General features: G+C 53.6%; 1 protein-coding gene across 1 annotated transcript in view; it reads right to left on the bottom strand.

Annotated features, from left to right (window-relative positions):
* Parvb (parvin beta) overlaps window positions 1-23,602 on the bottom strand; it is an 83,175-nt gene that overhangs the window by 24,478 nt on the left and 35,095 nt on the right. Inside the window, exons 2-6 of the mRNA XM_008844720.3 lie at window positions 17,323-17,412; window positions 15,498-15,568; window positions 6,916-7,018; window positions 1,958-2,098; window positions 306-421 (exon numbers count right to left, since the gene is read on the bottom strand). Coding sequence (XP_008842942.1) covers window positions 306-421; window positions 1,958-2,098; window positions 6,916-7,018; window positions 15,498-15,568; window positions 17,323-17,412 — 521 coding nt within the window. The remainder of the gene's footprint in view (window positions 1-305; window positions 422-1,957; window positions 2,099-6,915; window positions 7,019-15,497; window positions 15,569-17,322; window positions 17,413-23,602) is intronic.

Genomic DNA, 23,602 nt, shown 5'->3' on the forward strand with positions numbered 1-23,602 from the left:
GCAAGTAACGAGTACATTCAAGGGGATTGAATTCCGACTCGCTGGCTTTAGAGAGAAATGAATGTTCTTTTCAGAAACCTGGGAAATTAAACCTCAACACCCGTGTGCCACTCTTCAAATCAGCACCATTGTCCCTCCTCCAATCATTTCGCAAGGAGCAGTGTGAGACACGCATTTTGTCAGGAGGGAAAAACAGAAGGTAGCCTCTTGAGATGGGGAGGGACGAACAGGAAAACCACAGGAGGAGAAAGTCAGGTCGCATTGCTGGCAGAGGGACGGGCGGAGAGACGGCCAGGGGCACTTACCCTGACGACCACCACCTGCACGGTGACATGTTCAGGAAGGCGGATGGGGGCCCTGAAGTGCATGGCCAGGGAGACGAGGAGGTGGAGGATGGCCACCAGGTTCTTCCCGTGAATGGCTTCGTGCAGGGAGGGAAGATGGGAGATATCTCAGGTCAGATGCTCTAGCAAGCAGGGGCCCCATCCCAAGGGTATGTCTCAGACAGACCTAGCCAAAAGGACAAAGGGACCTTGGAGAGCCAGGGGCTGTCCAGGGGACTTATGTCTGGCTTCTCTTTTTCTTAGTGGCCCAAGGTGACTCAGGGAGCCACTTTTAAAAGCGTTGTGTTTTTGAAAGCAGTGAACTGCAGATTATACAGAGAAGGACGGGTCACGGCTATGTACCCACCACGGTAATGCATGTCATTATCTTTGGCAATGAGCAAACTTCTCCTGCTATGCAATCAGCCATCCCCATGTGGGTGGGTGACGAGGACTGGAACTGTTCTGAGGATGACACACTTAACTCCTGAATGGCCCATGTCGGCCCTGACTTTCCCCTAGGTCTTAACGAACGGGAAGTCTCAGGCCAGGTTACAGGCACATCTGTGTAGGGATTTACAGCCACTAGGCATCACCCACACACAGTCCCCAGAAATTGAAAGGGAGGACAGGTCTCCCCAAGGTCATGCTAAGAAGTCAAAGGCAGAGCCAGCCCTCTCTGCAGTTGAGAGTTCAGCTCCCCAAGCAGGACACAGAGCCCTGGACCTGCAGGGTGTGCTCTAGTGCCTGGCCACATCACACCTGCCTTGCACAGAGCTGGAGGAGGTGAGACGTGGACAGGACAGGAAACCATCCAGCTTTTACAGTCAACTCTTCCCCTTCTGCCCCATTCTGGGCTTTGAAGACTGTCACATCCCTTTCAAGTCAGCTGACGGGACAGTTCTGAACTGGCATGGGCTCCTACCTCAGTGGGCCACTAGCATAACAATTCACTCTGAGAATCTGAAGTCACTCTGGCTATTTGAAATCAAGCCCCAACAAGAGCCCCTGGGGCCATGTATGGTTGACACACGTGCTTTAATTCCAACATTGAGGGGATAGAGGCAGGAAGACCAGGGGCTCAAGGATAGCCTTGGCTACATATTGAATCTGAGGTCAGCCTGGGTTACATGAGACTCCCTAAAACAAAACAGGCCTGGGGAGATAATTCAGTCCATACAGTGCTTCCCACACAAGCTTGAGGACCCAAGTTCCATCCCCAGAACCCATGTAAAAAACCCAGATATGGTGGGATGTGTGGTAATCCTAGCACAGGGAGGCAGAGGCAAGAAGGTTCCTGGGGCTCTGTGGTGAGCCAGCCTGGCCTAAAAGGTGAGCCCCAGTGAGAGACCCTGTCTCAAAAAACAAGGTGATAACCTCTGGCCTCCACGCACACATGCACACTCTCACAAACAAGAACCCCTTGAGCTGCACTTCTGAAGCACAGGAGAGAAGAGCACCAGCATGTGACTCCGTGCGGAGCTGTGTGCTCCCCACGCCAGCCACCCCAGAGTCCTCCTCCGCCACCTCTCCTCTGGAGGAACGGTCAAGAAAGTACAAGCGTTTGTAACTGCACTGCCACATGGGATGATGAACTTCTGCAAACACTCCTCCCCATCCCGGAGGTCACTCACAGTCCACATTCCAGCTCAGCGGCCAGCCATGGGGCCGCAGCAGGTCCCTCACGGCTTCCAGAACTGTCTGCAGCTTCTGTTTCTGTCCAATCTCAGACTGTGTCACCTCAGCCACGTTCAGCTTGCACCCCGCCAGTTTTTCTGTAAGGACAGGGATGAGAGCAGGGGGCAGTGTTAAGAGGAACAGGAGGGACTGCAGCCACCTGGTCCCCTGGCTGGATTGGAACCCTAGGGGTACAGCAAATTCATGCAAACAAACCACAGGGCAAGTGGTGTCATGTTCAGCCCAGAAACTCTGAACTTTGTGGCCATTTTTACTGTCAGAAAGTTACTCTACAGGGAGAGCGGGGTGGGAGCAGTTAAGGATGGAGGAGCACTTGGGAACAGACTATGCACATGAAATGGAAAAGAATGCTTCAAGATGCTGCTGGGGCCAAGTGGGGTGGCAGTCACCTGTCAGCCTAGCACTTGAGAGGCAAGAGACTGGAGGCAGATGGAGAGTTTCAGGCCAGCTTGGTCTACATAGCGAGATCTTTCTCTCTCAAAAAAGCGGGGAGGGGTAGCTCAGCACTCAAGAGCACTGGCTGCTCCTGTAGAGGACCCAGGTTCAGATCCCAGTACCCACATGGCAGTTAACAACCATCTGTAACTGTAGTTCCAGGGGATCTGATGCCCTCTTTTGGCCTCTGTGGGTAATGCATGACACATGTGCACTTACATACACGGTAGGCAAAACACTCATGCACATTAAAAAAAAAAAATTGGTGGAATGACTGAGGGTAAAAGTGTCTGCTACGCAAACTGGATGGATTGGAATAGACTCCTGGAACCCACGGTGGAAGGACAGTGACCAGAAAAGTTGTCCTTTGACCCGAACAGTGTACTGTGGTATGTGCCCCCCTCCAATAATAATAAAATTTTTTTAAAAAGTTGCAGTTGAGGGGCTAGGAGAGGAAGCTACCTGGAAGTTAACTGGGGGAGGAAGTGGGGAGGAGAGGTGTCCCGATAGAGTTAGGGTTAGGGTGAGCATGATAAAAAGGGTTCAAGGCTGCCTTCCGCCTCTGCACTCCCAGACTCCCCTTCTCTCTCTAACATTTTCACACCACAAAAAGAAGTTTGATTAGATATCTGCCGAGCTTGTGACTGCTTATTTCCCAGAGCAATCGGGAAGCACTCCAGAGGAGTTCGGCAAGAATTGTCACATTTGCTCAGGATTCAATTACTGAGCCGGGAGACCCAGCTGCCTTCAATTTCCTTTGGGAATGAGTAAGGCAGCAGGTGAGGTCAGGTGGCCTCGGACGCAGCAGCCAGGGCTCCAGGGCACCGGCTAAAGGCAGTGCAGCCCTGTTTCCTCCTAGTCTTTAATTTCAAGACGACGTCTTTCCTGACAGGTCTCCTCTGCCAACCAGCAAAGGCCCAGGGCAACTCGGGGTGACTTCCTGGGAATGCAATTACCACATCCTTGGCTTGAGCCAGACACACTGCAGCCCCAGATGCAGGGCCACCTTCGATAATGAAGACTGTGAACCCGACTGAGGTCCTACAAGGTTCTTCAGCTGGACCCGTAACTTCAGCAGTCTTGAACCTGTGCATTCTCACCCACCCGCCCGTAGTTAGAACAAGCAAATCTTCTGCAGTCCCCCAGAAGTTTAGACCAAAAATAGGATGGTCTGCCATGCACAGCACAGTCCTTCAATCACCTGTTGACCCATGAAGCAGCTACTAGCCACAGGTGCTGTCCTGGGTGCCCTAGAGAGGCCCCGAGTATGGGAATAGAGAAGGCACTTGACAGCCAAGAAGGGAAAGAGACAATGTGACGTCAGGTTGGGCAGAGTGAGCGTGATGGAAAACAAACTGGCCAGCCCACGCTGCCTACACGAAGAAAGCCTGCCTCTGTAGACTCCTGCCACCTGTCACCTATGTCAGAGGTCCCAGCAGGGACACCCACTGCTATACGCATGAACGACCTGAAAATACGTGCCAAGCAGGGCTCATAAGTACGCAGCAATAAAGGACAGGGCAGAGCGGGGCCACTGGGGAGGAAGGAGGAAGAGAGGGAGAGAGAGACCTCAGCACATCCCTTGTCCCCTGCGACCAGCCATGTCACCTGGAGGAGGGTCCAGAACAGGGAAGGAAAGTGCATGGGTCAGCACGGGCTGTGTAACAAAGGGCCCACAAAGTCTCATCCTCCAGGCCCTGGGATCAGAAGTCTTTGATAAGGTGTTGGTGCCTCCTGAGGCCTGTCACACACCATCCTCATTGCCTACTGTCATCCACTCCAAACACCTCTTCAGGCTGGGGAGATGGCTAAGTGGATAATGTGCTTGCTATGTAAGCCTGAGGCCCTGAATTCAAGCCCTAGAACCCGTGTAAAAAGCCAGATGCAGTAGTGTGCACATCTGTCACCCCAGCACTCCCGTGGGGACAGAATGGGAGGCAGAGACCAGAGAATTCCCTAGAAACTCGTGGGCCAGCTGGCCTGGCGTTCACAGCAGCAGACAAGAGACCCTGCCTCAAACAGGTGTAAGGCAAGGGACAACACCATGGCATGTACATGCCCACATTCACACACATGCACGCTTCCCAGAGCCCTCCACCTCCACTCCTCCCACATGGGACACTCCTCGGGCTCCCCTCCCGTGCTGACCTGGCAGACTCCTCTGGGGTCCCCTCAGGCTCACCGCTTGGCTCTGGCTCAGCACCACTCTTCAGCTGGTTTCACTCCCAACCCCCACATCCAGGTCTCTCCTAGAATCCCCGGGCCCAGGGATGGACCACTGGAGTTACCATTACATCTTTTTTTAAAAAATATTTTATTTATTATTTTTATTTTATGTGTATGAGTGTATTGCCTACATGTATGTGAGTGCACCTGTGTCCTGCAATGCCGCGGAGGTCAGAAGAGGGCTTCAGATTCCCCTGGAACTGGAGTTAAGGGCGGTTCGTAGCCGCCATGTGGGTCCTGGGAATCGAACCTGGGTCCTCGGCAAGAGCAGTCAGTGCTCTGAACTGCTGAGCCATCTCTCCAGCCCCCACCATTACATCTTAAACCAGGCAGAGGTGTTCTTAACGTCCCCCTTCCTCCCAATCTGAACACTCGTTCATTGTTCTTTTCCCTTCCAAAGTGATATGTAGATCACTTGACCCCCAAGAGCTTTCGAGTTGCTGAAGTACGAACTGGAGATATTCAAAGGAGGGAACAGCCACTCCACAGTACAAAGCCTGAGGGGACCAGGTGGGCCTTAAGCCTCCTTCCGGAGTAGAGGACGGAGGGGCAGGCCTCACCGCCAGGGCAGCTTCAGGTTGGCTCTGTGGTTGCCGGGACAACAGAAGAGGGAACCAACAGGATGTGCCCAGAGAGGTCAACGATGCCTGCTCTCAAAAATGGTCCTGGGGAGGCACCGGCATTGTTGACAGCCAACCACACCCGAACTTCGACCCCAAGATCCAGCACCAACCTGTGAGACTGCTTCCCTAGAAAAGCAGGATGTGGCTGGAGAGATGGCTCAGTGGTTCAGAGCACTGGCTACTCAGCCACGAGGAACAGAGTTCGGATCCCAGCACCCACATCAAGTGACCCACAAATGCCCATAACTCCATCACAAAAGAGAGGAAAGCAAAACAAAACAAAATTGAACAACCAAGGAGAGGGGAAAGGGATGGATGAGAGGCCAGGACAAAACAAGGCTGATGTGTAGGCAGTCCCGGATGAAAGCGAAAGCCATTCTGGGGACTCCTTGGGGACGACAGGTCATCCAGCCTGTTCTTGTGTTTCTGAGAGAATCTGTTATGGGAAGAACATGTCTGTGTGACTATGATCGAGGGTTTGTGCCTAAGGCACCTGATAAACAGCTATAAGACAGATGGTCACCGTACGGCTGGAGACTTGCCACCCTTGATCATGAGATTCGGGTTCTAACCAAGAGTGCCCCCCCCCCCCCCCAGCAGACACTGTAAGTGCAGGTCTTCAATCTGTGTCATTATTTTTGTTTTGTTTTGTTTGTTTTTGAGACAGGGTTTTGCTATATAGCCCAGCCTGACCTTAAACCAGGGATCCTCCTGACTCTGCTTCCCAAGTGCCAGGATGACAGGCGTTGGCGTTAAGTCACCACACCCAGCTAAGGCACCATGAATCTCACTCACAGCCATTTCCATTCCTCACCCCGACCTTGGATGTTCCATTCTAGCAAGTGTTCACTCACCTTCCCCAGGAGCTAAGCCCCCAGTGCTTAGTAAGACCACCCACCCATATGGCCTTTATTACAGACCCAACAGCATCCATCACTGTTGTCTGCTCAGACAGACTGCACACACCAGGGCGAGCCCCCAGTGCTTAGTAAGACCACCCACCCATATGGCCTTTATTACAGATCCAACAGCATCCATCACTGTTGTCTGCTCAGACAGACTGCACACACCAGGGCGCCAGGGGCCGTGTCTGCATCTTGAGTCACTGGCCTAGCACCCAGCACTCAGCAAGGCTCAGTAACACTGGATGGACAGGCTACCCACCCTCCCATCCTTCTTCCCATCAGTCCATCCTGGGAATACACTCAACCATCCTCAGCCAGAACATGGGGCAAAAAACCTAGAAGTCCAAGTCAGAACGATAATGGGTTCCCTCACAGGGGATCTCCTGGAGACCAGCCCTCTGCCGCCCCCATCCTGGGGTGAAGGTGTTCATAACTAGACATAGCAAGGACAGTCAGAGAGATGACCTGTCACCCTGATCCCTGGTATGAGCGCCCAACAGGATTGTTCTAGAAGTCACGTGTGATCTGCTGCAGCCCTACTGGGTGCTCTGTGCACTGTCCAGGAGAGAGACCACGAGGACAGAAGACAGTGAGGCCACGGCAGAGGTCTAGAGGAGCCATCAGGAGGCATGAACTGGGCTTTGCATCTGTTCCCAGGAGCTGGGTGAGGAGGATGGCGCTGCACGGTGGGACCCCAGCACTCACCTAGAAGCTTCTGCAGCACCTGGCCATCGTACAAGTCTTCCTCCAGCTGTTTCACGATGATGCGCTCCTCTGCCAACACGTCATTGATCCAGTCCAGGAGCACCTGAGATGGGTGAGATGGATGTCAGCCTCACTTTCCCACACTGCACAGTGAGGCTGGGGCCAGAGCAGGGCTGGATGGACACCAGCCGAAACACACAAGGGCTGCTGCCACAGGCCTGGTAACCTTGGAAGACAACAGGTGACTCTCAGTCCATGGCCAAGGCAGAGGTGGAGAGTCAGCCTCATGCAGGGACAGTCTCCAATGGAGCCCTGGGCAGGAAAGGCAGGCTGGGAACCTATAGGGACCATGGACAAGGGGGTGGGTGGGGTGTCTCCCAGTAGAGGGGTTCACCACTCTACCTAGGCACTGGGCTCTATGTAAGTTCTCGGAAGAGAGAGAAAAGGGGTCCATGAAGTGTTTAGTGCTCCATTCCCTCCCAGCCTGCACCACAGCCATCCTGACCGCCCGAAGTCCCAAGCCAATGCAGAAAGTCCTCAAACAATACTCTGAATTGTTCTGCTGATGGAGAATCCACCTGCTGCACCCAGTGGCGGGGGGGGGGGGGGGGGGGGTTCGGGGGGTGGATACTGGAACTGTGCAACCATCACTCCAATCCACTTTAGAACACTTCATGTCCCTGAACCAGGCCTGCCCTGCCTCCCTCTCCCAGCCCTGCCCCACATCACCTCCCATTCCTTTGCGCTTGCCCCTGCCCCTGGAGGTCATGGTATATCGCCCCTAATGCCTGGCTTCTCTCAGCATCGTGTTTGAAGCTTGTCTCCACCACGGCTTGGGCCACTTCACTCCTTATGGGCGAACACCATGCACTGTGTGGGACGACTGCACGAAAATCTTATTCATCTCCCCCATGGCTGGACATTTGAGTTGTATTGCACATCATGCTGCTATGAATACTCGTGGTGTTTCTATGGGCCGCGTGCTCCCATTTTTTGAGCCTGCCTTCCCCAGGAGCCTCAGTGGACTTTCCCACTTAGTCCCTGGGCGACACACTGTAGAAGCAGGTCACCTCTGCTACAGTGTCTCTGGGTCGGCGGGCTCCCAGGACAGTGCTCACCATTTCCAGGACACTTCAGCCCTTCACAATAAAGTGAACCCCTGCCCAGGCAGCAGCCACAACCTCCAGGCCATGGCTCTCCCATGCTAGCAAAACAAATTGAGCTATCTAATTGGTCCCCCTAACTTCTGGGAGGTTGTGAAGTGTGACCACGCTCAGTGGGATCAAAGGACAGAAATCTAAAATGTGCAGTCCCCTGTCACTCTCTGGAACACCTGTGACCTGAGAAATTGGCCACAAGGACAAGTCCTGTGAAGTCCAGTGCACCTTTCCAGTAACTACAGGAGACTAAAGGAAATGGAAGAGTCTGGGGGGCAGGCTGCAGGAGGAGGGTCATGCACGTAGCCCTGTGGCCCTGTCAAAGCATCTCTGAGGGGCAGGGGAAAACCTCCAGCACCCTCTCTGGCCCCTCTGGATGACTGGTTTCTGGTCTGACCTGGGCTCTCTGGCCACTTTGGAGGGCCATAAACCAGGAGGTGAGGCCTAGTTGGAAGAAACAGGTCATTGGGATGTATCCAGCATGTCTGCTATCCTCTGCCCAAGGGCCTCATGGTTCAGTTCTTGTCCTGGACTCAACAAAGTGTAGCAAGTGCTTGCTTGACACTAAAGGGTGAAAATTCAACTTCATAAAGAAAGAAAAAAGAATGCACACTGAGATGGCTAAGCTTGGTGAGAGTGAGTCTTAGAAACGCTCACTTGCCTTGCTGTCCACTCCAACTGCAAAAGCCACAGCCACCGTGCATGGTAAGTGTTTAGCCAAGCTGGACCAGTGGCAGTCATTGATAGGGCCAGGATCTATCCATGGGTCCAAGCATGGACTGGGGGAGGGGCACAGCATCTCCCCTGAGGAAGAGACATAGTGAGTGTTTGCATCAGATGCTGTCCTGGGCAGTGGGGATGTAGAGAAACGCAAGGTGGTACCCACCTGGGGGGCGGGCGCAGTTACATGCCATGGTATGCTTGGAAGTGCCCGGGCATGGAGGGCGCACAGTCGGTCCCATCCCCCATCTGCGACAGCTATTAGGAAAACTGGCCCCTCACAGCAAAAGCCAAGATGGTAAGAAGGTTATTGTTGTCCCTAGACCTGTTACTGTGTCTCTCTCCTAGCTCATAGCCGCCAAAACACACCAGGTACCTGCGGACCAGAGGACCTTTATTTCTACTGTTGTGCAGTTGGTCACCCTTTCCCCAGGTACTGACACACAGGTCTCCATTCAAACCCATTCTCCCTGACTACCCTACAGGACACAGCAGAAGAGGGTCTCTGCTTCAAGGCACCCCCCCGCCACCACCTAATCACATACTCACCTGCCCCTTGTTAGGTCTTTTGTCCAAGTACACTGTGTGCTTTATAGTGGGGCCTCTGTTTTACCCAGCACTGTAATCCCCAGTGGTTAAGATAGGAACAGACTCAGTCTCAAACTGAGTAACTGCCTTGGGGCATTCTAGAAAGGTCTCTTGGTCCTGCGGGCCTTTGGTTCCAGAGGTTGACCTCCCCAAACACAGTCCCAGTAGGAAATACAAGAGAAACTGTGTCAACTATGAAAACTAAAATGTAAAGAAAGGTAAAAAAAAAAAAAAAAAAAAAAAAAAAACAGGATCTTTGATATACAAACCCAAAAGCAAAGACAACAGTCCTGGAGATCAAAACCCACCTCCATGCAGTGGATCAGGCTCTCAGGTCTCAGAAGCAAAATTCAGGCCCACCCTGGTCTCACCGCCGCCCCAGGAGGTGCAGGTGACTTGCGGACACCATTCATCACCCCATCCGACATCCCAGCCATCCATCTTAATCTTCCAATTCACAAAAGAGCTTTTAAAGATAGCACAGGCCATTATTTTTGGGGACTTGCTTGTCTGCAAGCCCCAAGTCCTGCGGGCAAATACCAAGGACATATATTAATTACGCCCTTACACGGCACTCCATCACAAATGGCTCTACAAGCTTGCTTTAACCAGAATAAAAAAGTACTTTCTCTTCAGGTCCTTCTGAATTATCATCAGGCTTGCAGTCTTCTCTCCCCCAGAGCTACGACAGTTACATTTTAATCACTTCCAAACACAGTCCTGGCTGCACTGTCCCCAGGGACGGGGCACACCTTACTGCACCAGGTAGGAGTAGATGGGGCAGAGCACCGCCTTGCAGCCCAGTGCCACCACCTCCCCTGGAGGACCATGTCTTCATGGAGAATTTCTTCCCAGGCACAAAGGGGTAAAAAAAACAACTTCAAGACCAGTTCAAGTCTTGCCCAATAACTAGGCAGCAAGATGTGAAATTGCTCTCGGGGAGCTACGGACCCCCAGTGGAGTGCTTGGCTGCTTCTGGCTAGGGTGCTTAGGAAAAGTTAGGTGGGTTCCATCCCCAGCTCCAAAATGCATCCTTCCAACACCAACTCTCTGACCTCAGGGATCTTTGCATTTCATTTGCCAGTGTCATTACTGAGAACCCAGCACCCTGGGTTAAGAGCTCAGTCACTGTCCATCAGCGATGGATCCTAACCTCCAGACTCTCCCCTCTCCAGAGGTCAAGAATGCCAACCCCTGACTATGTGTGGGTCCCGCTAGGGCTGACCCCCATCCAAAGTGCCCTCATCAGCAGTGACCAGGTACGGCCAACCAGCCTGAGCCACAGTGCAGGCAGCGGCTCTTGGGCAGCTCCAAGGGTTTTGTGGCTCTGTGCCAGGCCCATCAGACACAGCATGGGGGCCTCTCTCTAGCAGGGAAGCACAGGATGCCCCTCTGAGAACAGTTATCGACATATCAGCCATAAGCCTCCATCCACCCACAGGTGTCCACCCACCATGTGAAGAAACAAGAGCAGAGGGGGAGGCCAAGGCCAGTGTTTTGGAGTCCTAAGCCCACAGAAGAGGGGGCCGTTTCTAAGGTGATGCCCAGCTGGCCAGTTCCATCACCCTACCAGCTCTGGTCCCTCTCAGGACCTTAGCGTCCAGTCAACAGTGATAACGTATGTGAGCACGTGGTGTGGTGTGGGCTGTTGTGATCCACTTTCCTCTGGGTTAGGATCAGACCTTCAGCCCTTAATGGCCAATCTGCATGACAGATGCTCAAAATAGTTTTTTAATGGCCAATCTCAATTCCATTGCCCTGCCCAGCCAGGGACGTCTGACAGGAAGAGGCAGAGGGCAGCTCAACACTGCAAAGGCGACAGTCCTGAAGCAGAGGGAGGACAGGAAGGCCACCACCACCTGACAACAGAGGGCAGTGAACAGAGAAGAGGAAGGGAGACCAGCCTCAGAAACGCAGCCCTGGTCCCAAGGTGGGGAGTGAGGGACAGACAGCTACATCGGCCATGTTCATCAGGGAAGGGTGTCAGCCAGGCCCAGCTGTCTTCTGACTTGCTCAAGCCAGTGCACCGGACAGGTTTTAAGTTAGAAACACCTGCTGCCAGGAGCCAGAGGTATAGAAGAAGGTTCTGGGTTCCATCCCCATCACTAGAAAAAGCACCAGCTTCGGGACAGGACCCCCACGAAGGAAGACTTGAAATATCTTCAGTCTGTAGCACACGGGATGTCCTAAAACAATGGGAGTCACAGAGGATTGCTGCATCCGAACCTCCAAGACAGGTCAACAGCACCAGAGTTCCCACAGTGTTCTGGAACCCTCTGCATTGGGGTGCAATCACAATCCCTTCCCCAAGACCCTGGTCCCCGGTGCTGATTTCATGTGCTTATCACCAACTGTGATCTTGGAGATAACAGCTCCCAGTGAGTCCTAGAATCCTAGTGACTTATCCACCCTAGGGTAGTGGTAAATGCAAGGCGGTACCTTGGAGACCCCTGCACTTGCCATTAAGTGTTGGGGGAACTCACCCCTCTAATCTTGCACCCAGAGGGTACCTGTTCAACATAGAGACCAATGCTACAGGGTGGTAGGAGCAGAGATGGGGGTGGGCAGGGAATGATGCCAGAGGGGCTGGACAGAGCAGGCCCAACAAGCCCATCTCTGCAGTAGCCCTGGGTCTGGGTCAAGTCAGGCACTGGCCCCTGGTCCCAGCAACAGCAAGCTGGCAGACCATCCTCAATTCACCGCACAAGCACAATGCTAAGCCTAGTGACATGCCGGGGCCTCCAGCACAGCCTTGCACACCTGACCAGCCCGACTAGGCCATGCGGAGCCTCGGTGCTTGCCATTCGCATCTGCCTGTCTCAGAGGCCAACTTTGCTGCAAAGTTTAAGGTTTTTATATGCCCCTCCACACAGCCAGGACAGCGGCCCATGAGCCCCCTAGACCCCCAGGGATGCTGCCCTGCTCCTGGTGTTTACATAATTTTTGAAAAGACCATCCTGCCTTGAGATGAGACCTACAGTCTGAGTCTCTGGGTGCACAGGCTGATGGGACAGTTGTGGAGCAGGCATCTCGCTCAGTGTCTGGCAGCCAGCCATCTTGGACCACAGCAAGGACTCTGCCGCCACTACAATCCAAGTCACCCTGTCTGGCCCACGTGGATGGCGTGAGCTATGGCAGAAAAGCCCAGCAGTGGGGGAAGGAAGGTCTGCTTCCCCAGGCTTCTCAAAGGCTTGTCCACAGCCCTGGTGGCATTCAGTGGTCCCAGTGGATCCTCTTATGTACTGGAGATAAGAAGTCCAGAACCAGCCTCACTGGGCTGTGGTCAGGGGTCAGGAGAGGGGAGCTGGCCCCTCTGGAGGCTCTAGGGGGCTCCTGCTGCCCTGCCTTGTACAGACCTTGGCACATGGCTTTCCTCCTCCAAGCCAAATATTCCATCCTCCCTCGACATCTCCATCTGCAGCGTGGTCCCCTCTGCCCAGCTACGGGGGCTAATCTTTACCATCCACTTGACACGATCACCTGGGAACACAGTCTCCATGAGGGACGGTCTGCATTGAATTAGCCTGTGGGGATGTCTGTGGGGGGTTGTCTTGATGGTGCTAACCGACGTAGGCAGCACCATTCCCTAGGAAGGGGATCCAGAACCGGATGATGGTGGAGGCATCAGGCTGAGCACCAGTGTGCACGGATTCATTTCTCTCTGCTCAGCTGTGGATGTGACCAGCTGCTTCAACCCGACCGTCTGCCTTCCCTGCCATGACTGATGACAGCCTGAAATGAGGATCTGGATAAACCTGTTCTCCCCTGCACTGCATTTGTCAGGGCATTTTATCAGAGCAGCAGAGATAAAAGCAGAAAGCTAGCTAATAACCTCAGTTGCTGTGCCCATCTCAAGAGCCCTCAGTACATCTGCAGGCTCCCGTGGCATCTGCAGGCGCTAGGAAAAAATGGCACCCTCTCAGCCACACTGCACACCTCCTACAGAGCCCCTCGACTCCCACCTAGCCTCAGAGCGCCTTTACCCTAGAGCAAGACCTTCCCACCTCTCCAGCCTCTCTCGTCTGCACACTTCCTGCCCTTCATCCACACAGAACTGAAGAGAGGTAGCTGAAACCCACAGTTCCCCTAGATGCCAGAAATGGGCTGGTGGACACTCAGCTGGCCAGTCCTCAACCACTAAGGCTCAAATAGCCTAGGGCTTTAAGAGGCAAGTGACACAGGTATGTGTGTTTGGGGGTGGGGGGGACGACAAGGGAATCAGGTTTCAACAGCAAATTAAGAATTTTTCCCCAAATTCTCCACTTTGTTGTTTATCACAGAAAATTGTCCTTGAGGATGGTAAATTATTTTGCTACTAAAATATTTCATGAGGGATGGTTAAGCCAGGGGTATCTGGGGATTCTGTGCTCTGCAGGGGGACAGAACCAATGGTTACTTGTCTTACGGCAAGGGTGGTTGTAAGGCTTGCCTCACGTGGCTACGGGGCTCAACCTTGTCCTGCACAAACTGAGTCGGAGGGCTGGTGGTGCAGTGCAAATGAACCAATAGTTACGTGTCTTACGGCAAGGGTGGTTGTAAGGCTTGCCTCACGTGGCGGGGCACAACCTTGTCCTGCACAAACTGAGTCGGAGGGCTGGTGGTGCAGTGCAAATGCCCTGGGGCAGAGGGAGGGTGCTGTACGGCCCAGGCCTAGTGTGCAGGTGTGAGAACTGGGAATGCTGGGGATGGAATGTGTATATTCCAGTTTGTGTGGTCCCACGTGGTGGTGGGGGGGGGATAAAGAGAGAGATTGAGAGATTCATTCTTCCTTATAGCAAAGCTTACACTGCCTGCCTTCCTTGGGGAGGTCACCTGCTTTTCTCCAATCTCTCCAGGAAACAACCTGACAGACATGCCCAGAAATGGTATCTCCCAGGCACCCTGGGGCCCAGTCAGGTTGGCTCTTCAAGCCGGCCACCCAGCATTTTCCCTTGGGCATCTGAGTGAAGCAAGGCCACAACTGACATTTTCAGTTTACATTCTGAAAAGGACTCAGCTCATGAGAAGCCTCACTTCCCTAGTCAGCCCTTGAGAAAATGTAGTCACGCAGGGTGGCTTGGCGCGGGGTGGCTTGGGGCTCAGTGCCTCAGCAAAGCTAGGAAGGCTGACAGCCATGTTTCAGAAGTCACATAAAGCACTTCAAAGCCCCTGGGTCACCCCAGTCGGCTCCGGGTCTGTGGGGCAGTGTACCTTCAAGAGCCCTACTGTGGTTTGGATCTGAGCAATGGAAGCTGCAAGGTGACACCTCCCACCCCACTCCCACCCCACTCCCACCCCCAGCAGCCACAGAGCCTCAGGCCTACCTGCCTCCTTCCTGTGACCTTCCAGAACAAAACAGCCTACTATCCCACCTGGCTGATAGTCACATTTCTGCCGGGGTGGGGGGAACAGGTCACACACCCCACATGGGGGCTTATAGGTCCCTGAGTGTCCTAGTGTCCTTTCTGTCCCTGTGATGAAACACTCTGACCAAAAGCAACTTAGGGGAGAAAAGGGTTGATTTGTTTTACACTTCCAGGGCACAGTCCATCACTGATGGAAGTCCGGGCAGTACTCAAGCAGGAGCTTGGAGCAGAAACCATGGAGGAAACCTGCTTGCTGGTTCTAGCAAACTTGTACTTAGCTTTCACATGCCCAGGGAATGATGCCACCCACAGGGGGCTGGGCCCTACCACATCAGTTAACAATCAAGACAATCCCCCCACAGACATGCCCACAGGCCAGTCTGATCCAGGGACTCCCTCAATTGAGATCCCTCTCAGGTGACTCCAGGCTGTGTCTAGGAGTTCTCATCTCCAAGACTCTGGTAAAGTTCCCTCCACTGGCACCAGGTGCCAAAAGCCCCACACAGCTCTTACAGGTGCCATGGGACAGCCAAGTAAAGACCCTCCCCCAGGCTGCTCTGGCACAGGGGAGCAGCGGGCGCTGCAGGTCTATGCCCTCTCCCAACCCTCAGCCCACCTGCCACCCCCATTGCCATCCCTTTCTGCTGTAGCGTCAATGCTCCCTTCAGGAGCTCAGAGGCATGGCTCCCAGCAGGAGCCCGCTGGAACCTGGGGCACCCAGAACAAGGCCTGGAGCCAGCAGGGTCATTCCAATGACATCAGACCATCTCACCTTGACTAGCTCCTTGAACTTGGGGTCGTCTCTGGAGGTGGGGTCAATCATGGTACGCTCTTCATTCTCCTCTGACAGGGACAAAGACAACCATGGTAAGCTGAGGGGGACGGCAGGAAAGCCGAGGATAGCCAACTCCCTGCTCGCTCACATGGGGCAGGAAGTGGGTGAGGAAGCAGGGACCTGTCACATTCTCTGTGGGACGGTCCAGGCAGCATGGTCAGTCACACACCAAAATGGAAATCAAATCATACAGGGCAGTGGAAGGATATGAAGCCAAACTCTATTACTCTGCCTGGCCGTCTCCTCCCAGGCTGACAGGGCATCCAAATCACCCTGGTGCAAAGACAGCAGAATGGCACTCAAGTGGCCTGGGAAGTGCCCCGTGGAGACCTAAGAGTTGAGGACGACCCGGAGCGCCAGGTTGCCTTGAGCCTCGGTTCACACAGATCCAGGGTAGTGGATGGGCCAGCACCAAAAAAAAAAAAAAACACTTGAGACATTGCATGGGAACAGATCGGTATGCAACATCAAACACAAAACAGTACGTGTAAGGAAATGTTAGAAAAAAATAGCAAAAACACAAAAAGATTACATTTCACAGCAAAACGTGCCCAGCCCATCCTCCTCTGCGGGTTTTTCCTCCATGTTCCTATGGATGGGAGGCCAACGGCAGTTCATCAAGAGAGTGGGCCATGGAGATGTGGGGCCGGGCATGAGCCAGGACGGAAAGTACTAATGTCTCACATAAGCCAGGGTGCAGTGGCCCCTCTGACTGGGGGAAGACTCCGGCTTCCTAGGCACAGACTAGCCCAGGAGCACCTGCTGGGACAGCTAGTGAGGATGCTCAGCTGCAGCAGCAGGCACAGAGGCCCCTCCAGGAGGAAACACCCTACCGACCGGAGTCCAAGGTACCAGCTCTAGACCACAGGCTGGGCTGTACCTGCTTCCTCCCAGAAGCTCTGCTGGCCTGGTCTTGTCACAAGAACTGGGGATGGACCAGGACGTCCCTCTGCACCAGGGTTTGGAAATAAGCAGAATGTGCTATGCCTGCCTTCCATGCTGGCTGGATCACAAGACACAGATCCAGGAAAGGGCAGATGGATAGCTAGCCTGTCAGCATCCTGCAAGGAGCCGGGGCCTTCACTACTCACACGTCCCACACCCCCAGCTACAGGCCCGTGGTGGCTCTTCGGAGCTGGGATAGAGGGGGGTGCATGTACATCAGGGCAGAGGTGGAGACATCTGGACATGTGCCTGGTTTTTACTTTTCACATCTTGAGATCTTGAGGCTCTCAGACTCCCACGGAAGCTGCCCTCCAGGGCTGGCCCTTTCCCAGTCTACCCCTCTAAGAGGTCTCATGGCCTCCCACACCGCAGACCAACACTCCCTCCCCTCTCCTGCCCTTATCCCCAGGCCAGCCATCGGCTAACTCAGCCCAACACCTCCAGTCCCGAGCCCCGAGTCATGCCCCGTCCTACCGGCCAGTCTTAAGCCAGTGTGCTCGGACACCCAGCCTAAATGCCCTCTCCCTCTCTGCTGCTGCCTGGCCCAGGTGCTCCCGGTGCACTCCCCGTGGGGCCTTGCATGGCTGCTCCTGGAACCGCGAGGGCTAGCCAGTTGCGTTTCCAACATCGTCCTAATCCACAGGCCTCACCACACACGGTGACAACAAAGCCTACACTTGAAGACGAGGACAGAACCTCCTCCTCCCCAGGGATCTTTCTGAACACGACCCTGACTGAGACTCAGGTTCACGAACGCCCACCCATGTGGTGTCCCGCACCAAGAATGTACAACAGGGTCACCAGGCGGCCACGGTACCTAGCTGGGTGTCTTCGGGGTGGACATCCACCAAGGCGGGGGTCATGGGCGAGTTGATGGCGCTCTTGCCTTCTTCCTGCAGGTCAGTCACTGTTGGGCAGAGAGGGAAAGAGAGACCCGTCAGCATGCAGGGACCACACAGTAGAGAGAAACAGCCACACGCATCCAGCATCTCAGACAGTCCTCCAGGGAAGACAGCCCAGAGAGGCCAAGGAACACCGCTTCGTGGCCCAGAGCACATGTAACACCCCCTCAGCACCAAGTAGCTCCTGAGTCCCACAAAGCCCTGCCAGTCTGTTCCTATTGCTCTTTGGAACATGTGACTGAGACAAGGACGCTTCCAGAAGCTCCTGGATGCTTCTGGAAACTCCTGGCTGTTTCTGGAAGGGCCTGGCTGTTTCTGGAAGCTTCTGGATGCTTCTAAAGCCGCCCAGATCTACTTGAGGCTGCTGTAGTAGGCAATGGTTTACACCCCAGCAAGGGCAGAGAAGGTGGAGCTGCCCTTCTCTCCTGTGGTGGTTTGAATGAAAATGTCCCCCATAGGTCCAAGTATTTGGACATTTTGTCCCCAGTTGGTGGTGCTGTTTTGGTGGGTCTTAGAAGGTATGACCACGCTAGAGGAAGCACATCAATGGGGGTGGGCTTAGAGAGTTCTTAAGCCTTGGCAGATCTCCAGTCATTCTCTGCTTCCTGTGCCTGTTTGAATATGTGAGAGCTTAGCTTCAGCTCCTCCTCCAGCCACCTCTGCCGCCATGCCTCCCTGCCGTGATGGACTCTTGCCCCTTGGGACTGTAAGCTAAATAAACTCTTCCTTTTATAAGTTCCCTTGGTCATGGTGTTTCTATCACAGCAACAGAAAATAAACCAATACACCTCCCCATCCTGGGCTGTAGCTCCAAGACATGAACAGGCCTCCTTAAACACATAGATGACCAGACGTGTGGTGCTGTTGATGGCCACACACATGGGGACAGAAGGCTGATTGAGCTGTAGTGAATTCTTATACTTTACATTGTCTCCATGTCTGTTTTTAAAGATGCTGCTCTCAGACCAGAAACCAGCTAAGGCTGGATACAGGCGCTGATTGAGCTGTAGTGAATTCTTATACTTTACATTGTCTCCATGTCTATTTTTAAAGATGCTGCTCTCAGACCAGAAACCAGCTAAGGCTGGATACAGGTCCCCTTTCCTCTGCCCCCTCCCCAGCCTTCTTGATCACTATTCTCTAAAAATGACCCCCAGGAACAGACCACCTCCCAAGGGAACACCCACACACCACAGCCAGGCTCCTGATTCCACACTCCTGCAGGGACCAGGCCAAGAGCTGTAGGGACCAACCCTCACCCACTGGTACTTGGATCTGCTTTGTACAGAGGCAACAGCCAGGGTCAGGACCAGGACCAGTGGGAGACACAACGGGAATCTAAGAAAACCAGCTTCCAAACAGGCCCCAGGCACCATCACTCTGTATCCCAGCTGGCCTTGGCCAGTCCTCCCACTTTGGCTGAGTCAGTGTTGGGAGTACAGGCATGTATCACCACCTACAGTTTCTGGCATTCAGTGCCAGAAGAGGCCAGAAGAGGGCAATGGACATCCTGAAACTGGAATTACAACAGGTGGTTGTTAGCAGCCATGTGGGTGCTGGGAACTGAACCTAGGTCTTCTGCAAGAGTAGCCAGTGTTCTTAACCATCTCACTGAGCCATCTTTCCAGCCCCTACTAATCATTTCTGAATCCCCCCCAAATTCTCACTGTGACTCTGTGTGAGAGAAAGCCAACAGCCGCCTTTGTGAGCCAGTGATCACAGTCAGGGTATAGGACCCTGACTCCTTGGCCCTACTTACCTAACACACACAAAGACCTCTCAAGTAGGCCTCAGGCCAGTATAAAAAAAAACACCAAATTTTGCCGGGCGTAGTGGTGCACGCCTGTAGTCCTAACACTTGGGAGGCAGAGGCAGGCGGGTCTCTGTGAGTTTAAGGCCAGCCTGGTCTACAGAGTGAGTTCCAGGACAGCTGGGGCTACAGGGAGACCCTGTCTCAAAAAGACCAAAAAAAAAAAAAAAAATCCCATCAAATTTTAACAAATATTTGAACTCTACAGCAATGTAGAGACAGAAAAGATGTTTCTCCAGGGAAACACTGCACACAACAGCCTAGTGACCCAGGTCTCCCGCATCCTGCCCTGCTGATGTCCCAGAGGCAAACACAGGTGGCCCAGGAAGTCCCTTCAGCCAAAGCCAAGCAGGAGTGAGTGTGACTGATGTCAAGGAGGAAGAAAAGGAAATGGTTATGAGGAAGGTTGCTCAAGGGCACCTGCTAGGCTGGGCGAGCCACGCAGAGCAGTTACAGCAAGGACACTTCAGGAAGACCCAGAGCGAGGGCTGGGGAAGCTCGGCCAGTGAAAAGCACTGGCTGTGCAAGCTTGGGGCCAACTTCAAACTCCAGAACCCATGTAAAAAGCTGGGCATGGTGGGATACCTAGAATCCCAGCACTGGCAGGCAGAGACAGGTGGATTCCTGGAGCTCCCCGACCATGGGCTTAGACTAGCCTCAGGCCCATGAAAGACAGGTGTGCTGGCACATGCTCGAATCCTAGCACTCAGGAGGCAGAGCTGGGCGGATCTCTGTGACTTTGAGGCCAGCCTTGTCTGCATAGTGAGTTCAAGACCAGCCAGGGCTATAGGGAGACTTTGTCTCAAACAAACAAAAATAACAAAATTAAGGTGGCCAGATCCTGAGGAATGACATAAGGCTGACCGCTGGCCGAAAATGTACACACACACCAGTACATGCATGAACACATACACAAATGAAATTAAAAACATTAATAACAATAACCACCACGCACATCAGTCCCCTACGCAAATGTGGGACACGTGCCCAGTAGCTGAGGAACAGGACTTCGAATGTAATTCCAAAATCTCAGAGCAGGAGGAGGGAGGGGACGGCACTGTCAAAGCACAGAAACTGGGTCACATAAAAACAGAAATTTCCACACCACCCTTGAACATCAAAAACAACACTAAACAGGGCCAGGGACTGTGTGACCTTAATAAACAAGAAATGCACGCACAGAGCCCGTGAGGCTGTGTTCCATGCACTCTCCCTGGGGCGTTCCTGCCTGTCTAAGGCCCTGGGGATACAGACCCTCTGACAGGAGGAGAGGACATGGTCACAGGGCCCAGGGCCAGCACTATGAGCAAGGTAAGGCCACCAAACCACTGGCTAGATGTAGCCCACTGGTATGTGGGCCTCAGGCTAGGCCCCAGCACCTTACTATGACTCAGTTTTCCCACTGTTTTACAGGGTTAGGAGGACTCCCTATTCACAGTGGAGGAACAGGGAGGTCTGGGAGACTCCGTGCCTGGCTCAGGTTGCAGGAGGTTTGAGTCTGACAAATGGCTCCAGTTGAGGGTAAGGGGAGTCTCTGCTGACGAAGCATGGGGGGTGGGTTCCTTTCTGCAGGGAGAACCACAGGAGGCTGCCTGGAGGAGGCATCTAGTGAACCAGCCATGAAAGGATTTGGAGTCTGTGAAGAAGCAGTGTGTGGGCCCAGCCCAGCAACCTATAGATGCTAAATGGCAGGAGGGGCCCAGCCTGAGCCCTCTGTGGATCACGACCTACGCCTGAGGAGTCTGCAGTGTTCGCCCTGTGGGGAGTTTCAGAGGACCCACCGGCCCTGCCGAGCCTGTGTCCTTTTCCCTGCCAACCACCAGTCTGCCTGGCTTTTCAGTTAATCCCAGGAATGCTCAGATTTTAAAAGTCCTAGTCCAGCTGCCAGGAGTACACACACTTAAAAGATGCAAGAAGTCATTGACTTAGGATCTGAAGATGGGTGGCCTGGTGGCTGGCTGGGCAGTGGCTGAGCCTAGTCCAAACCTGGGGCGGTTTTGTGAGCACGCTGACTCACAGGAGACAGGCTGCCTCTCCTTTTCCAAGTGTCCACATTGTTCCAAGGTGAACGCCCTGTCCACACGCAACCTAGCAGCCAGTCATAAGGAGTCAGAGCCAACATGGTCCCTCTAGACATGGGTCACCTTGGTATGCTCAATCTCAAGGGCCATGGCCAATGGGCTGCAAGAAGTGCCAGGTAAAGAAGGGGAAGAGGAAGCCAGGGAAGGAGATGGAGACCAGAGAGAGGGAAGCCAGACAGAGAGATGGAGGCCAGGGAGAGAGAGGTGGAGGCCAGGGAGAGAGAGGTAGAGGCCAGGGAGAGGGAGGTGGAGGCCAGGGAGAGGGAGATGGAGGCCAGGGAGAGGGGGGTGGAGGCCAGGGAGAGAGAGGTAGAGGCCAGGGAGAGGGAGGTAGAGGCCAGGGAGAGGGAGGTGGAGGCCAGGGAGAGGGAGGTGGAGGCCATGGAGAGAGGGATGGAGGCCAGGGAGAGGGAGGTGGAGGCCAGGGAGAGAGAGAGATGGAGGCCAGGGAGAGAGAGGTGGAGGCCAGGAAAGGAGGGATGGGAGCCTGGGGGGGAGGGAGAGAGAGAGAGAGAGAGAGAGAGAGAGAGAGAGAGAGAACAGAGCGAGCGTGACAGAGGCAGGCCTCTGGCCTGTGCCCTCACCAGAGACTTAAAAAAGCAAGGCTTAAAAAGCCAAAAGTGAAACTCAGGACTGCACTATTTAATCCCAGCAAGGGGGGAGGTGGGGACAGAAGGATCAGGAGCTCAAGTGCATCCTCAGCCACATGATGAGTCACAGGCCTGCCCAGGCTATGAAAGACCCTGTTTCAAAATATAAATTAATGAATAAGCAAACAGAAGGGCAAAAGCTGCCTCTCCTGACTCAGAAACGCAGAGGGAGGAGACAGATTCGGAACCTAACCTGGCCGGGTGTGCACCTCCTAAGAGCGCGGCTATTTATACCTCAGGCCAAGTGCTGTACTCCCACCTTTGATTTTATTTTCTATCCTTTCTTTGTATGGCTCCATTTATTTATTTATTTCTACTCAGATTCTTTCAAAAAAAAAAAAAACAGATTTCCAGCAGCCCTTTGTTTCTTTTCCACAGTATCAGGCAAGGATCCCCTAAAGGTGAGGAGGGATCACAGGAATGTGTGGGCGGGGACCAAGACACACCTGCTGGAAAGACGGAGAAGATGCTCCAGGTGGGTGCGGGATCCACAAGAACGCACAGACCTAACAGAGGCTGGAGCAACGGCTACGCCATCGCTGACGTCTTTCTGTCACATCATAGGGACTTTCTATACTTCTTCGTTTTCACAGAGAACAAAGAATTGGCAGGGGGGATCTCGGCGCACCCCCTCTGTACCATAATCAAAGCAAAAAAAAAAAAAAAACCTCACAAAAAGGCCCTGCCCAACCTGCTACACATCAAAAGAATTTGAGAAAACAGCAGTAAATCTGCTTCAGTTTGGGGCACTTAGCCAGCCCTCTGCACAGCACCCTGCACGGATCTGCTTTAAAGACAGAGCATCCTGTGGGGCCACAGAAGAACACAGGAGACAAAGAGCCCAGTGCCTATCTCTTCGGCCAGCCAAGAGGGTGCCAGGACCTCTCCATGCACCAAGGGCCCCCGGGGTGCCTCTGATAAATAAGGTTGAGAAACGAGAGTTTTCCATGAATTCTCTAACTTTGCAGAAGTTATAATTTATCCGAATAATTAAATTCATCTGCCTCGAAGGGGCTCTTCAGCCAGATTCTGAAAATAACCAAATTGAGCAAAAATATCGCCAGACTGGGCATCTGGGGCAGACGGCTGCCAGTGACCTTTCTGACGTCCACAGACGGGAGGGTCAGAAGGGCTAAGGGACGGGCAGCAGTCCCTGATGAATCACACATGCAAAGCCTTGATGTGCGAGGCCGACTCTCTGGGGAGCCGCGATGGCAAAGCTTGGCACTGAGTTTCCCAAGACCACACGCAGGATGGACGATGCGCCACCCAGGATGGGATGCAGAAAGGCTGAGGGCCTGAGGGGGGGGCGGTGACTGCTGCTGTGGACCCAGATACAAGAAAGAGTGAATGACATTTAGCCATCCGTGTGGCAGACCATCAAAGAAACCATCTCCACCATCACGAGGTCCATCGGGGCTGCTATTTGAGGGGGATGGACTTGTTTTCTTACAAAGGCCGTGGCCAGATGTACTGAGCACATGATGCCTGGGCACATTTAACTCAGTAATTTCTAAGAGGAGTTTCCCCACTGTTGACAAGGCCCAGCGATAAGATGCCTTAAGGATTTGAACCACTTGATTTATGGGCTTGTTCTGCTGGGGCACGAGCTTCCCTTTCGTTTCTTAAGACAAAATAAGTCCAGATGCTAATA

The sequence above is a fragment of the Nannospalax galili genome, unplaced genomic scaffold (genome assembly GCF_000622305.1).
Source record: "Nannospalax galili isolate Female #2095 unplaced genomic scaffold, S.galili_v1.0 scaffold180, whole genome shotgun sequence".
Taxonomy (NCBI): domain Eukaryota; kingdom Metazoa; phylum Chordata; class Mammalia; order Rodentia; family Spalacidae; genus Nannospalax; species Nannospalax galili.